Source organism: Aquarana catesbeiana, linkage group LG08, assembly GCF_042186555.1.
Source record: "Aquarana catesbeiana isolate 2022-GZ linkage group LG08, ASM4218655v1, whole genome shotgun sequence".
In the NCBI taxonomy this organism is placed as follows: domain Eukaryota; kingdom Metazoa; phylum Chordata; class Amphibia; order Anura; family Ranidae; genus Aquarana; species Aquarana catesbeiana.
Window position 1 is genome coordinate 200,541,170 of NC_133331.1, and position 14,599 is coordinate 200,555,768.

General features: G+C 47.4%; 1 protein-coding gene across 1 annotated transcript in view; it reads right to left on the reverse strand.

Moving 5' to 3' along the window:
* Positions 1-14,599, reverse strand: part of LOC141106222 (annexin A4-like) — a 97,924-nt gene that overhangs the window by 11,240 nt on the left and 72,085 nt on the right. Inside the window, exons 10-11 of the mRNA XM_073596810.1 lie at positions 14,077-14,133; positions 10,733-10,826 (exon numbers count right to left, since the gene is read on the reverse strand). Of these exons, the coding sequence (XP_073452911.1) occupies positions 10,733-10,826; positions 14,077-14,133 (151 nt within the window). The remainder of the gene's footprint in view (positions 1-10,732; positions 10,827-14,076; positions 14,134-14,599) is intronic.

Here is a 14,599-nt window from a genome sequence, read left to right on the forward strand (position 1 = left end):
GGGAGTGACTAGTGCATGTTTTAGAGGGTTGGGGAAGATGCCAGTAGAGAGGGAAAGGTTGAAGATAGGAGTTAAAGAGAACGTATGAAGGTAAAAACCTTCCGCCTTTAGAACAACTTTAAGCAGCCAATTCCCAGCACTGTCACAGGGGAGCAGAAAGCATGCCATTTAGTAACCAATTGCTCACAATACACAGCACTTTCAATTGCTGGCTGCAGGTGCAGTAACAGGGATCTAAGTGGTGAGGTAACTACTGTAATGGTACAGACATCAAAGGGTCTATAGCACAGACTAGGGTGGCTTTATTTTCACTATAAAATGTACTATGTACAGGGTCATCCCTTTTGGGTCCCAAAGATTAGATCCAACAGAAAAACAAAAACGGCCAACACAAGAGGTCTATTTGTAGCACTAGAATGCTTCCAATTCAGCCATCACAAGAGCAACATCACTGTTACAGCAGGAAAAGTTACAATATCAATGTAACATTTCAGGTCTAGGACTGACCATTTTCTGATAGCTGTGGACTTGGAAATCAGTCATGCAAAGATCAATAAAGTTGGAGCGATTTCTGCTTTAATATTATTTGCTCCCATAATTTGTGCTGGCCATTTTCTGTTGCTGGTCCAAGAAGTATGACATATCTGCAATGATTATCTGGTGGATGTCTTGAAATACAACTGCAATACAGAGATAATCACTTTGCTATCTAAATTGGTTTTACATTTTAATCCCAATATGAAAATGATCATGAAAAAAGGCATACAGCATCATAACCAACCTTGTCTTATTTTGCTTAGTTTACCTAGGGTTTATTATTGCATCCACTGACACAAATGTTGGGGATCCCATCACTGCGTCCACTGACACAAATGCTCGGGGTTATTGTACTCCAAATTCTTCAATGTGCATTGTGATAAGCTTCAAAAAATGCAGTAGGACCAAACTTTCTGGGTGTTGAGGTGCGTTATAACCCATTCATTTTGAATAGACTGCCTAACTTGATGCAATGAACACAAATTCACTGCTATTGTGCGGCCCTCTGGAAGTGTTGGGAGCCACACCACACTTGAGATCTTCTATAATTTTCAAGTTGACCACCACTGTCCTAGATGGACCAAGTATCCATATTATTACCACAGTATTACCAGGTAATCTTTCCAGCTACCAAGAGATCTTTAGCCTACATCAAATGTCTGCAGACAATTTTGTCTCTCGATATAGAAGCTTCTGTGATTCATGAAATCTGCTCCTATTAACATTTGCTAAGCTAGAAGGCTGGCCATTGGCTAGGCTGTATTTGTAGGAGGAGTCAGGGCCATATAATCCCCCTCCTCCCCTGCATACTCATCGGCCAGCGTTTCCGGGTTAGAATAGCAGTCGGCGTGTCATTTCCGGTTCCAGGTCAGGCTTAGGACGGCGTCTCTGGCAGCAGCACGAACGATCTACCATCCATTCGGCGTGTCTGTAGGTCTGTATATTTTCTGGCGGTCTGTCCGCAAGGGGAGCTCAGGTCTGACACAATGCTTTTATCCCGGACCATGCATATGTCGGCTTTCCCGGGTATCGGACAGCGGGCATTTTTTCCAGGGAGGAGGCTCCTCTCATCTCCTGCTTTCCTTGGCTGGTGGCACGGCTCGGTCGCTCGAGTTCCGCTATGAGTGTTTCAGCAACGGTGCTGCGGTCTGATTAAGGTAGGTGTGGGGCCAGGATGGCAGGAGGAGGGGGAGGAGGCATACCAGGTGCTTACTATCAGAGGGTCACGAGCGCTGAGTTGCCAGGATCTGTAGGGTGGCTCTGTCATAATATGCAGCAGATCCTCTTACCTGCTGAGGCTTTTAGTTCCACAACTGGTGGCCTCATCCCAGCCTCATGGGCTGCCACATCACGCATATTCAGTACAGTGTCACATATCACAGCCTGGTCAGGCATGCTCAGTGTTGGTGTTTTTACAGTTTACCCAGTCACCATAGTCTGTAAACATTGTATGAAACTCCTTTCATTGCTTAATTTTTTTCTTACAAATATAGTGTGGTTATGGTATGTCATGGGGTTGTGCTGGGTTAATTGCCAGCCTCAACTGCACTAGGGTCCTTAGGTTGCAATTTCCGGCTTGTATTTTCCATCACTTGATTCCGTGCTTACTTCATGGTGTTGTTGCAGGTGGATTCTACACTTTTCATTCAGGAACGGCAAGGTGTGTTATGCGTGTCTTTACGCTCAGGGGTCATAGCTAAGGGCATTACATACCAGGATCTGTCACATCTACAGATCCGTGCGGGCTGAGGTTTCGTTTTTAATGATTGTAATTACAATCTTTTCACCTGCACAGCATACGTCACATCTGCACGTCACATACATTCCAATTTCTGCCTACCACGGTCTGTAGGTACCAAGCCCTGAGTGTTCGTTTTTAATTGCCTGTCTCAGCGCGGCAGGTTACTCAGGCTTGTTTCATACTCACGTAGGGGGTAACGGTCATTAGAGTCACTCATGCGCGGTTTCATTTCTCGACAGTACCACTCATCATTTCATAGTCATGGGTTAGGGTTGGTGGTTGGGCTGACTATATTTAGTTGGTTTTTCCACAGATTAAAACATGTCACACGTGTCGGAGAGTGACGAATTTGCCTTCATTCCTTCAATGCCAGTCAGGGGCTCAGAGCACTGAAGTACTCAATCTTTAAGGAACTGGACTATTCCTAAACTTATTGCTGAGCTCCAACGCAAGGGCATTTCATTCCCGGCCACGGCCAGGAAAGCAGAGTTGTTCAGACTTCTCTTTTCAAACCCATCTCAGCCACAGCCATCTACCAGTGCGGAGCATGTGTCATTGCTTACTTCACTGACTCAGGTCCACGCAGTGTTAAACACACTCTCCACTTCTGTTCAACAATTACAGGACAGGATGGATGTGATGGAGGCCCAGCCAGCCAGAGTGGAAGTTCCAGTAGCTCCCGCAGGCCCTGGGCCGTCCGGATCCTTCGTAGCTAACACCAGTGTACCACTATCTCTGGCCGTTCCTTCTCCGTTAACTGTACTGCCATCTGTATCTCCTGCCCAATTCATTCCTGCCAATCTGAAGAAAGACATTTTGGAAGGGAAAGACGTGAATTTGGCATCCCTGCTCATAGCGTCACAGGACCTTGTTGAGAACAAGGCTTATGATTGCGGGGAACTCTCAGTGGTCCTCAAAACCCGTGATCCTAGGCTTAACCGCAAGCTGAGCATTGCTGAATTTGTGCTCTCTTTTGGTATCTACAGGGATGTTATTTGTGCAGTCAGTCCCGGTAGAAGAGAGGTGCTGGACCTTTATCTCCACAAGGTGGTAGATCTGGCTCACAAATATGGTGGTTCCACGTTCTACGATTGCCACCGGTCTTTTCCGGCTAAGGTCGCTGCTACTTGGGCGCAGTTTCAGTTGGTCACATGTTGGAGCAACATTGACACTGAGCTGTTCTGTAGGCATTTTGCCAGTCAAAAATCTCCAACTTGTGCCAACTGTCAATCATCTGCCCATACCGCTAACTGGTGTCCTAACCTGGATCATCTTGTTTCCACGGGGTCCAACAGGCCGGGGCCCAGTGGTTCTTCCACAGGGCCTTCTGGTCGGTTTGATAAACTGGGTAGACCCATACATACGGTCTGCAATTACAACCAGTGCAGACTCCTTCATATTTGTGCCAATTGTTTCAGGGCACACCCCAAGTCTGCCTGTCCCATCAAGGCTTCTAGTTCCTCATGTCTGAGCCAGGTTAATATCCCTAGGTTAGAGTTCTAGTTGATCCACCACCCTTCCCCGGCTCTTGGCAGTAGCTTGTTGAAGGCTTTTCTGAGGGTTTTCACACAGGCCTCATTACCCTACCTTTGGAGTCGTCTGAGTGTGCCAATTTATTATCTGCTGCCTGCAATGCCCGGTTAGTAGATGAATTATTGAAGGACAAGTTAGCCAAGGGTTTCGTCATTGGGCCTTTTGTGTCTTCACCATTTAGCATGTGGAGGGTTAACCCCATTGGTGTGGTAAAGGTAAATTTTCCAATAAATTTTGTTTAATCTATGATCTGTCGGCTCTTCAATCATCACCTATACCTAGTTTAAATTTGCTCATTCCATCAGAGGAATTTTCATTACAATATTCTTCTGTAGACTTGGCCATTCAGCATATCTTACAGACAGGTAATTGCACATGGTTGTTACTTTGCCACGAAATTAACGTTTGTCTCTATGAGCAGTCCTTGGCTCTGTAATACATTTGCCTCAGCTCTCAATTCAAGCTTGTCTTCTCAGATGTGTGGCAAGGTCATTCATTACTTGGATCTTTTATTGTTATAAAGCCCGGCTCAGCCTCCCAGAGACCTTGTACCACTCACTGATTTATTCTTGGATCCTTAGCTGCCCACAAGATTGATGGGCCTTCCACCATGATTACCTTTTTAGGTATCACCTTAGGACACTATCCGCATGATCGCCAGTCTGCCTCAGGACAAGTGGGCCAGGATTCGAGGTATCATACACAGTCTGGTCAGGTCCTCAGTTTGCTCTAAGAAAAGACCTGCAGTCACTATTAGGCATGCTCAACTTTGCCATGAGGATTATTCCTCAGAGCAGGTCATCTGTGTATAGGCTTTTGCCCCTCCTTCCTCTCTACCAGGGCATGCAATTGCAGGCCGATGCTTGGGCAGATCTGCTGATGCGGGATCAGTTCTTGCATAATTGGAACAGGATCTCTATGTTCATTCATCTACCTATGACTTTGTCTCCCAGAGTTTTTTCAGCTGTTTTTGGGTGTCAGTGGTTAGCAGGCCCTTGGACCCCGGAGGTGTCAGACATTCCTGGGTTTGCCCAGTCGTCCCCACTTTTTGAAATGTATCCAATAGTGGCTGCAGCTGTCGCCTGGGGTCCCACTTGGTCTGGGCATACAGTGGTTTTCTTCACCGATAACTCAGCCACTGCTGAGATTATCAATAAGGGTAGATCTGAGTCTCTCCTGATAATGTCTTTCATGCGCAGGTTGACATGGTTGGGCCTCAGGTATAATTTTCATTTCCAAGGGGAGTTCATAAGTGGGGTCTATAATGTGGCTGCCGATGCCTTATCTCGTTCCGATTTCCGGCGTTTCTTCCAATAGCATCCAGAAGCACAGAGTCGGCCTGCTAATTAGGCGTCCGCCCAAGGCCTCGCACTCACAGGGGCCTCGCAGCTGCCTAATTTGCCTCTGCTCGATCACTGGACTGACCAACAGGCTCCAGGTGCCATCTGTAAAAGCCGTGCGGGCAGCCATAGGGCACACCAAGTCCATGTGAGCTGCTCCTTCAGCCCGCGCCGCTCACCTGGCCTCTATGTGTCTGGCTGGCTGCCTATTTGGATCAGGAGTCGGGCCAGGCGGCGGAAACTATCCCTGACCTATGACTGTCTGTGAAGGGGAAGGAGGAGCTCCGGTGGATGGATCCCATCCCAGCGCCTGCTGCAACCTGGCCGACCGCCCAGAGAGAAAGTGAGTGCCCGGCCGTGCCGCCCTCCTGTGTGCCTGGATAGGAGGAGCGGCGGGGACAGCTACATATGGAGGTATTGATCTTTCCATATTCCTCCTGCAGCCTCTGAATGATGGCTTCTTCTGCCGGCATTCATTGGCTGCAGAAATAATATGGAAAGATCAATTCCTCCATATGCAGCTGTCCCCGCCGTTCCTCCTATTCAGGCACACAGGAGGGCGGCACGGCCGGGCACTCACTTTCAGGCGCTGGGATGGGATCCATCCACCGGAGCTCCTCCTATCCAACTTATTTTACTGCCTGTGCCCCCTGGTTCCTCCCAGTTCTCCCTGCATACCCCCTCTGCTCCATGGCTCCCCCCCCAGTGTTCTCTGGTCCCCCGTGCTCCCCCACTGTGCTGTCCAGTCCCCCCCCACTGCTCCCTCATGCTCTCCCCACTCACTGTGCTGTGCAGTCCCCCATCCCCCCTGTGCTCCCTGACTCCCCCACAGTGCTCTCTGGTCCCCTCTGTGCTCCCTGGCTCCCCCCATGCTTCCTCCACTGTGCTGTCCAGTCCCCCCCACTGCTCCACGGCTCCCCCCCCCCCCACTGCTCCACGGCTCCCCCCACAGTGCTCTCTGGTCCCCTCTGTGCTCCCTGGCTCCCCCCCCACTGTGCTGTCCAGTCACCCCCCCACTGCTCACCACCTCCCCCCCCAGTGCTCTGTGTTCCCTGGCTCCCCCCACAGTGATATCTCCCCCCCCCACAGTGCTCTCTGGTCCTCCCCGCCTCCCCCCATACTCTCACCCCCAGTGCTCTCCGACCCCCCCATGCTCCCTGGCTCCCCACAACAGTGCTCTCTGCTCCCCCCAGAGTTCTCTGCTCCCCCCGTGTTCCCTAACCCACCCAGTTCTACCTGCAGCCCCAGTGCTCTCTGCCCCCTGTGCTGTCCAGTTCCCCCCCCCAGTGCTTTCTGCCCCCCCGTGCTCCCTGGCTCCCCCTGTGCTTTCAACTTCCCCTGTGCTCTCCAGCTCCCCCCTCCCCTTGTGCTTTCCAGCCCCCACTTTTCTCCCTGGCTCCCCCCCATGCTCTCCACCCCACTATGCTATCCAGCCCCCCCCCAGTGCGTTCCAACAACCCCCACCCCCCCTGTGCTCCCCCTCATGCTCTCCACCACACTGTGCTATCCAGCTCCCCCGGTGCTCTCCACCCCCCACCCTCCCTATGCTCCTCCTCCAGTACTCTCTGGCCCCTATGCTCTCCATCACCCCTGTGCTCTCTGCCCCCACCAGGCTCACCATTCCCGCCAGTGCACCCCCCTAATGCTCTCCAGTGCCCCCCAGTGCTGATCCGCCCCCTGCTCTCCACTCCCCCAGTGATCTTGCCCCCCACACTCTCGGCCCCCCTCTGCTGCTCTCAGCCTCACTCCCGTGCTCTCCGCCACCCCTGTTCTCTTTTCTGCCCCCTCACCCCTGGGCAGCTCTGCTAGGTTCCCCCCCTCTTTACCCTCCGGCTGCTGCGGGGGTCTCTCAAGCTGGGGAGCGGGGAAGGGACTGCTATCATGGGCTGCTCAGTCTATTTTTTGTCCCAGTCCGGGCGGGCAAGTTGAGCAGCGAGGCTTGCAAGGATCGATAGCCCTGGAGGGAAAAGAGCTCTAAAGACCTCCCAGAACTGGAGGAAGGCTGACTGGGGCCGGAAAACGAGGACGGGTGGAAGGTAAAGGTGACCAGGGACCACTTCATCTCACAGCAAGCAGATCCTCTGGAAGGAGCAGGGCACTGTTCCCACCCAGAATGAGAACGGACCCTGCCTGCTGCTGGCCGTCATGAACATCCTGCTGGCATGGAAGGTACCGTACCAAGCATCACACACACACACCTTCCCACAGACAGGCACTGCAGACTGGGACATGGGGTACAGGAGGGGCTGCAGACAGGGAGAGGGCTAGAGATCCCCCCCCCTTCTCTCTCCCCCCTCCATTTCTCTCTACCCATTCTCCCCCTCCCTCTCTTTCTCTCTCTCTCTCTCTCTCTTCCCCCCTCCCTCTCTTTCTTTCTCTCTCTCCCCCCCCTCCCTCTCTTTCTTTCTCTCTCTCCCCCCCTCCCTCTCTTTCTTTCTCTCTCTCCCCCCCTCCCTCTCTTTCTTTCTTTCTCTCTCCCCCTCCCTCTCTTTCTTTCTTTCTCTCTCCCCCTCCCTCTCTTTCTTTCTTTCTCTCTCCCCCTCCCTCTCTTTCTTTCTCTCTCCCCCTCCCTCTCTTTCTTTCTCTCTCCCCCTCCCTCTCTTTCTTTCTTTCTCTCTCCCCCTCCCTCTCTTTCTTTCTTTCTCTCTCCCCCTCCCTCTCTTTCTTTCTTTCTCTCTCCCCCTCCCTCTCTTTCTTTCTTTCTCTCTCCCCCTCCCTCTTTCTCTCTCTCCCCCCCCTCCCTCTCTTTCTCTCTCTCCCCCCCCTCCCTCTCTTTCTCTCTCTCCCCCCCCTCCCTCTCTCTTTCTCTCTCTCCCCCCCTCCCTCTCTTTCTTTCTCTCTCTCCCCCCCTCCCTCTCTTTCTTTCTCTCTCTCCCCCTCCCTCTCTTTCTTTCTCTCTCTCCCCCCCTCCCTCTCTTTCTTTCTCTCTCTCCCCCCCTCCCTCTCTTTCTTTCTCTCTCTCCCCCCCTCCCTCTCTTTCTTTCTCTCTCTCCCCCCCTCCCTCTCTTTCTTTCTCTCTCTCCCCCCCTCCCTCTCTTTCTTTCTCTCTCTCCCCCCCTCCCTCTCTTTCTTTCTCTCTCTCCCCCCCCTCCCTCTCTTTCTTTCTCTCTCTCCCCCCCTCCCTCTCTTTCTTTCTCTCTCTCCCCCCCTCCCTTTCTTTCTCTCTCTCCCCCCTCCCTTTCTTTCTCTCTCTCCCCCCCTCCCTTTCTTTCTCTCTCTCCCCCCCTCCCTTTCTTTCTCTCTCCCCCCCTCCCTTTCTTTCTCTCTCTCCCCCCCTCCCTTTCTTTCTCTCTCTCCCCCCCTCCCTTTCTTTCTCTCTCTCCCCCCCTCCCTTTCTTTCTCTCTCTCCCCCCCTCCCTTTCTTTCTCTCTCTCCCCCCCTCCCTTTCTTTCTCTCTCTCCCCCCCTCCCTTTCTTTCTCTCTCTCCCCCCCTCCCTTTCTTTCTCTCTCTCCCCCCCTCCCTTTCTTTCTCTCTCTCCCCCCCTCCCTTTCTTTCTCTCTCTCCCCCCCTCCCTTTCTTTCTCTCTCTCCCCCTCCCTTTCTTTCTCTCTCTCTCCCCCTCCCTCTCTTTCTCTCTCTCTCCCCCTCCCTCTCTTTCTCTCTCTCTCTCTCCCCCTCCCTCTCTCTTTCTCTCTCTCTCCCCCTCCCTCTCTTTCTTTCTCTCTCTCTCCCCCTCCCTCTCTCTTTCTCTCTCTCTCCCCCTCCCTCTCTTTCTTTCTCTCTCTCTCCCCCTCCCTCTCTTTCTTTCTCTCTCTCTCCCCCTCACTCTCCCTCCCTCACTCTCCCTCCCTCACTCTCCCTCTCTCTGTGCTGGGATCCCCCCACTCTCCTTCCTCTGTGGAATGATTCAGTGACACCCCCTCCCCATTCTCCCAAGGCACAGGGGAAAATCCTAGAGGGGTTGTCACCTTGCTGGGTCCCAGATTTTGTATTGGCTGCATATGTCTGATGGGTGAGAAGGGTGCCCTGGAAGTGGTGCTGATCGCCTGTGTGCTAGATCCACGCATCTTTCTGCAGCCATTTTTACTTGCTTGAATTTTTTTATATCCATTATGGGCGTGAGTGAGGCCTCGTATCTAAAGGCGTCACAAAGCCTAGAGTCGCCTCTGCAGAAGCAGATCGGGTGGGCAAGCCGGTTCCACTTTTGGCCCTGTTGAGATTGGATTAGGCGAACTCAGGGTGTAGGCGTTCATCCTGGTAAATGTGTCACTGTCCAGAAACACGCTCAGGGCATACAAGACAGCGTGGAGTTGTTTCTGTGGCTTCAAGTCCCACTATCTCTGCAACTGGGTGGGGGATGTTAAGTACATGATGACTTTCATGGCCTATTGTCATGACAAGTTGTCACGGTCATTTAACACCATTAAGCTATATCTTTCGGGTATTCAGGACTTCTTCTCACTTCTCCATCCTGACAGACCGTCCTTTTTTGCAGCTAATCCTACCAAAGCCATGCTCAAAAGGTATCCAGAAAACGCAGGGGAAACCAAGGGTGACACGTTTGCCTCCGTCTGATCTCCGGTCAGTTGTTCTGTGAACTAGGAGAGTTGATGTCCCTTTCACCCTTTGGGTGGGTCCCAGCCTGGTCCCCAAGGCGGCTGTCTTCCTCAGTTTCTTTGGTTTCCTCAGGCCTGGGGAGGTGTCCCGAGTTGGGCTTAACGCACCAGTACTCCTGAAAGGTAGTCTTACCAGGTTACCTGATCACTTTGCATTTCAACACCCCAACAACAAGAACCGGCAGTCAGGGCAGGATTTTGTGATCAATTACTACAAAACCAACGCTGTCTGGTGTCCAGTCAAGATCTTGGATCAGCTTACCTCCCTGTTTGCAGCAGCCCCTCTCGATAGCCCGTTGCTTCCCTTCCCCACACAGGCTCCTACTTCCAGTCAGTTTATCTTGCATGTTAGGATTCGGATTGCCAACTTGGGGTTGAACCCAAAACAGTTTTCGGGTCATTCTTTCAGGATTGGGGCAGCATCCTCAGCTTCCAAACAGGGGGTCCCATCCAATGTCATCAAATACATGCGACGCTGGCAGTCGTCTTGTTACAGTCGGTTCATTCCTGATCCTCATGTGGAGGTCAAATGTGCTTTTGCTACTTTGTTGGATTAATTATTTGTCATGTGTTGCGTTAAAATTCACATCACTGTACCTGGTTGGTGTCTCTTTTTGCCCTCTTTTAAGCATACTCTCACGGGCAACCATGGCACACCTCAGGTCGCCATTGGGTTGGGGTTACGTCTTCTCCAGTATCCAGACTGACTACAAAATAGGAGGCTGGCCATTGGCTAGCCTGTATTTGTAGGAGGATTCGGGGCCATATAATCCCCCCTCCTCCCCTGCATACTCGTCGGCCAGCGTTTCCGGGTTCCCTCCCACCCATTCCCCATTTTTTCCCCACATTCCATACTCAGGGTATGCCCTCTTTTAAGCATACTCTCACGGCGACCATGGAACACCTCAGGTCGCCATTGGTTGGGGTTACGTCTCCCCCAGTATCCAGACTCTGACTACGAATAAGGTTTTAAATAAGAATTACAGTTATTCTTTATTTGTCAAAACAGGGGTGCTTCTAATTACCTGCATTCAGATGTGCTCTGCTGCGTGTACAAAGAATGGCGTTAAATTTGGACTCATCGGTCCCCAGACGTTTTTCTCCTGCAGCATACAGCTCCTGTAAATACATTATTAACCTGTTAAAGAATAAATACATACAGCTGTGTTTATAAGTTTATTTATCCCTGGCAGAATTTGTAAGATGTGGCCACGTTTTTAAGGCCCCTTGCCCCCTTGCAGGATGTCTAGCCCCTGTGCTTCCAATCCCGGCATTTTAATGCACCTAAGGAGGCACAGGTGCACAGCCTATGGTAGGCTGAAATACGCTGTGGCTACACAAGGCTAAACGTTGTAATGAGTGGTACTCTCAATTAGCACGCTATGGCGTCCCATACATTAGTCCCTGAACGTATGGGGGGCCTAAATGCAAGTACCATTAATCACTTGCTACCCAGGCCAATTCTGACACTTCGCTCATACATGTAAAAACCATAATTTTTTTGCTAGAAAATTACTCAGAACCCCCAAACATTATATATGTTTTTTAAGCAGAAACCCTAGGGAAAAAAAATGGTGGTCATTTTCATCTTGCATGGTATTTGAGCAGTAATTTTTTAAACGCGTTTCATGCATTAGAAAACAAATTAAAAATCCCATAGGCGACGCTTTAAACATATTTATAGGTTACCCATTTAGAGTTACAGAGGAGGTCTAGTTCTAGAATTATTGCTCTTGCTCTAACGTTCGCAGCGATACCTCACATGTGTGGTTTGAACGTTGTTTACATATGTGGGCGCGACCTACGTATGTGTTCACTTCTGTGCGCGAGCATGCGGGGATGGGGGTGCTTTAAATTTTTTTTTTTTTTTATTGTTTATTTTAACTTTTATTATTCTATGTTAACACTTTTTTTTAAATTTATACATCCATTGTAATAGGAATAGTGTGTGACAGGTCCTCTTTACAGCAAGATCTGGGGTCAATAAGTCCCCAGATCTCGCCTCTAGGCTGGAAAGCCTGTGTAAAAAAAAAAAAAAAAAAAAAAAAACGATCCTGGCTTCCCAGCCGAGGCGGCGGCATTTTTTCAAATGCAGGAGGCCTATGCGTGATATCCTAACATCTGAAAGATCAGAGAGACATCCGGCCCACCAAATTCTCTATGGTAAACTTCCGGAATGATCCGATTTCTTCTCCCTCTCACCGATTGTACGGGTGAGCCGGGAGAAGCACCAGAGAGTGGCGGGAGGGGGGAGCTGCAGGCATCATTCAGATATCCCTATTATGACGTCGTGGTTAAATAGGGAGAGATATATAGATATATATATATAAATATATATATATATAAATATATATATATATATATATATATATATATCTATCTATCTATATCTATCTATATCTATCTATATCTATCTATATCTATAGATATATATCTATATCTATATCTATAGATATATATCTATATCTATATCTATAGATATCTATCTATATCTATAGATATATATCTATATCTATATCTATAGATATCTATCTATCTATCTATCTATCTATCTATCTATCTATATATATATATATCTCTATCTATATCTAGATATATATATATAGATATATCGATATATCTATATATATCTAGATATATATATATATATATATATATATATATATATATATATATATATATATCTAGATATATATATAAAACAGTATAAATAAATATATAAAAACAATATAAAAATGACATGAGCGTGTAGCCCAAACACTAGAAAAAAGAGCAAAAGAAGTTCCCCTAGCGGACTTTAAAGGCACATTTTTTAAGAAAATATTTTAAAAAAAGGTATGTAAAGTAGATAACAGTTTATTAGTTACAAAAAATAATCAAGTGAATCACATAGTTACAAAGTTAAAAACAAGGAATGCATTTCCATAAATATAGAAGTTGATACCAATACATGTGCACCCGACGCATTTCGGAGTTACTTATGCCTCCTTCTTCAGGGGTGATTGTAGGGTTTGCAACAAGAATTTTCTATATGGGAAATAATATGTATAACATAGACATGATGAGTGTACAATAAAGGAACGTAAATACAAAATCTATAGTTGTATGAGTCTGTATACATACACATTCATTTCTCTATTTACACTTACATTGGTATCTACGGATATAGGTTGTGCATTCCAGGACAAATTAAAAGAAACATAGATATGTTGACGTACTGTATGTATACAGACTCATACAACTATAGATTTTGTATTTACGTTCCTTTATTGTACACTCATCATGTCTATGTTATACATATTATTTCCCATATAGAAAATTCTTGTTGCAAACCCTACAATCACCCCTGAAGAAGGAGGCATAAGTAACTCCGAAACGCGTCGGGTGCACATGTATTGGTATCAACTTCTATATTTATGGAAATGCATTCCTTGTTTTTAACTTTGTAACTATGTGATTCACTTGATTATTTTTTGTAACTAATAAACTGTTATCTACTTTACATACCTTTTTTTAAAATATTTTCTTAAAAAATGTGCCTTTAAAGTCCGCTAGGGGAACTTCTTTTGCTCTAAACTCGAATTTAGGATGTGGCACAACAAGTAGATAATTGATCGATCAAATATTTTGTAAACACTAGAAAAAATAGCAACTAGACACTAAGCACTAAAAACACAAATCAGGGCAAGGGGGAGACAGCACAGACCTCTAGTGTAGTAGTAAAATCTAAGGCTTTATTAAAACAATGAAATAGTATATACTCACAAAGGTGATATAAAAAGCACATCTAGACCAAAGTAAAAAAGCCCAATGCATTACACAGCAATCCCACGAAAGGTGGATGGATGAGCAGTCATAGCGTCCGGACTGCTGTGGGGCCAGCTAACAGGGGAAGAGCTACACAGAATACTTGGCTTCTCTTCTCCTGCTCGGCTCCCTTGTACTATATGTGCTTTTTATATCACCTTTGTGAGTATATACCATACCATTTCATTGTTTTACTAAAGCCTTGGATATTACTACTACACTAAAGGTCTGAGCTGTGTATCTCTGCCTGCCAAATATTTTTGTTTCAGAAGTTTTCAGGGTTCTCTATGTGCTGTTTGCTCTATTGTAGGCAGGCTACTTTGAGGCATTGGTGCAACAAAAATGGCCAAAATGTCTGTATCAAAGAGATTCTAAAGATCTACTGAGCGGCAGCAGCAAACCTAGTGTGGACAGGGGATACTCAGGCCAAAACAGCCTTGCTTGTAGTACAGATGTGATGCAGTATAGAGTGAAAACTAGCTTTTCATGTTATGTAATGTTGTTGGTTTTTTTGTTTTTTTTTTTGGGGGGGGGGATAATACTTGTGTTGTATGATGCTCACCTGTACATCGCGTTGGACCAGGGACATGTCTACATTAGTGCTCTCATCTCTGTTGCCCTGTAAAGAAATAGAGCAAGTTCCCAATTTGAAAAAACACAACTTGATATTGTAACTATATAAAAAAATAAAATGTAATATTTTGCAGATTACCAGTTCTTAGATAGTGGCTGTATGCTGTATTCATTTTTTTAGCCTATTTTCTTTTATATTCATCCAATAGTCCTGCTAATAGCACAAATTCTGTCCCTGGGTGGCTTCACTCATTCCCTTACTTATCTATCTATGGAGGGAACCATGGATCATGTCACACAGGCTGAACTTTAAACATGTCTGCCTTTGTTCATTTACATTACATGGAGAATGGGGGGGGATTGGTATTTTACACAAAAAGATAATATTGTTTAATGCTTCCAGTTCAACTCACATGAGTTGACCGCGGCACTGTATTTTTGGAAATCAACAGGTATTTTTTATAGTTGCTAAAAATATTTTTTAGCCTGAAAAATTAAAAACAAAAAGCAGC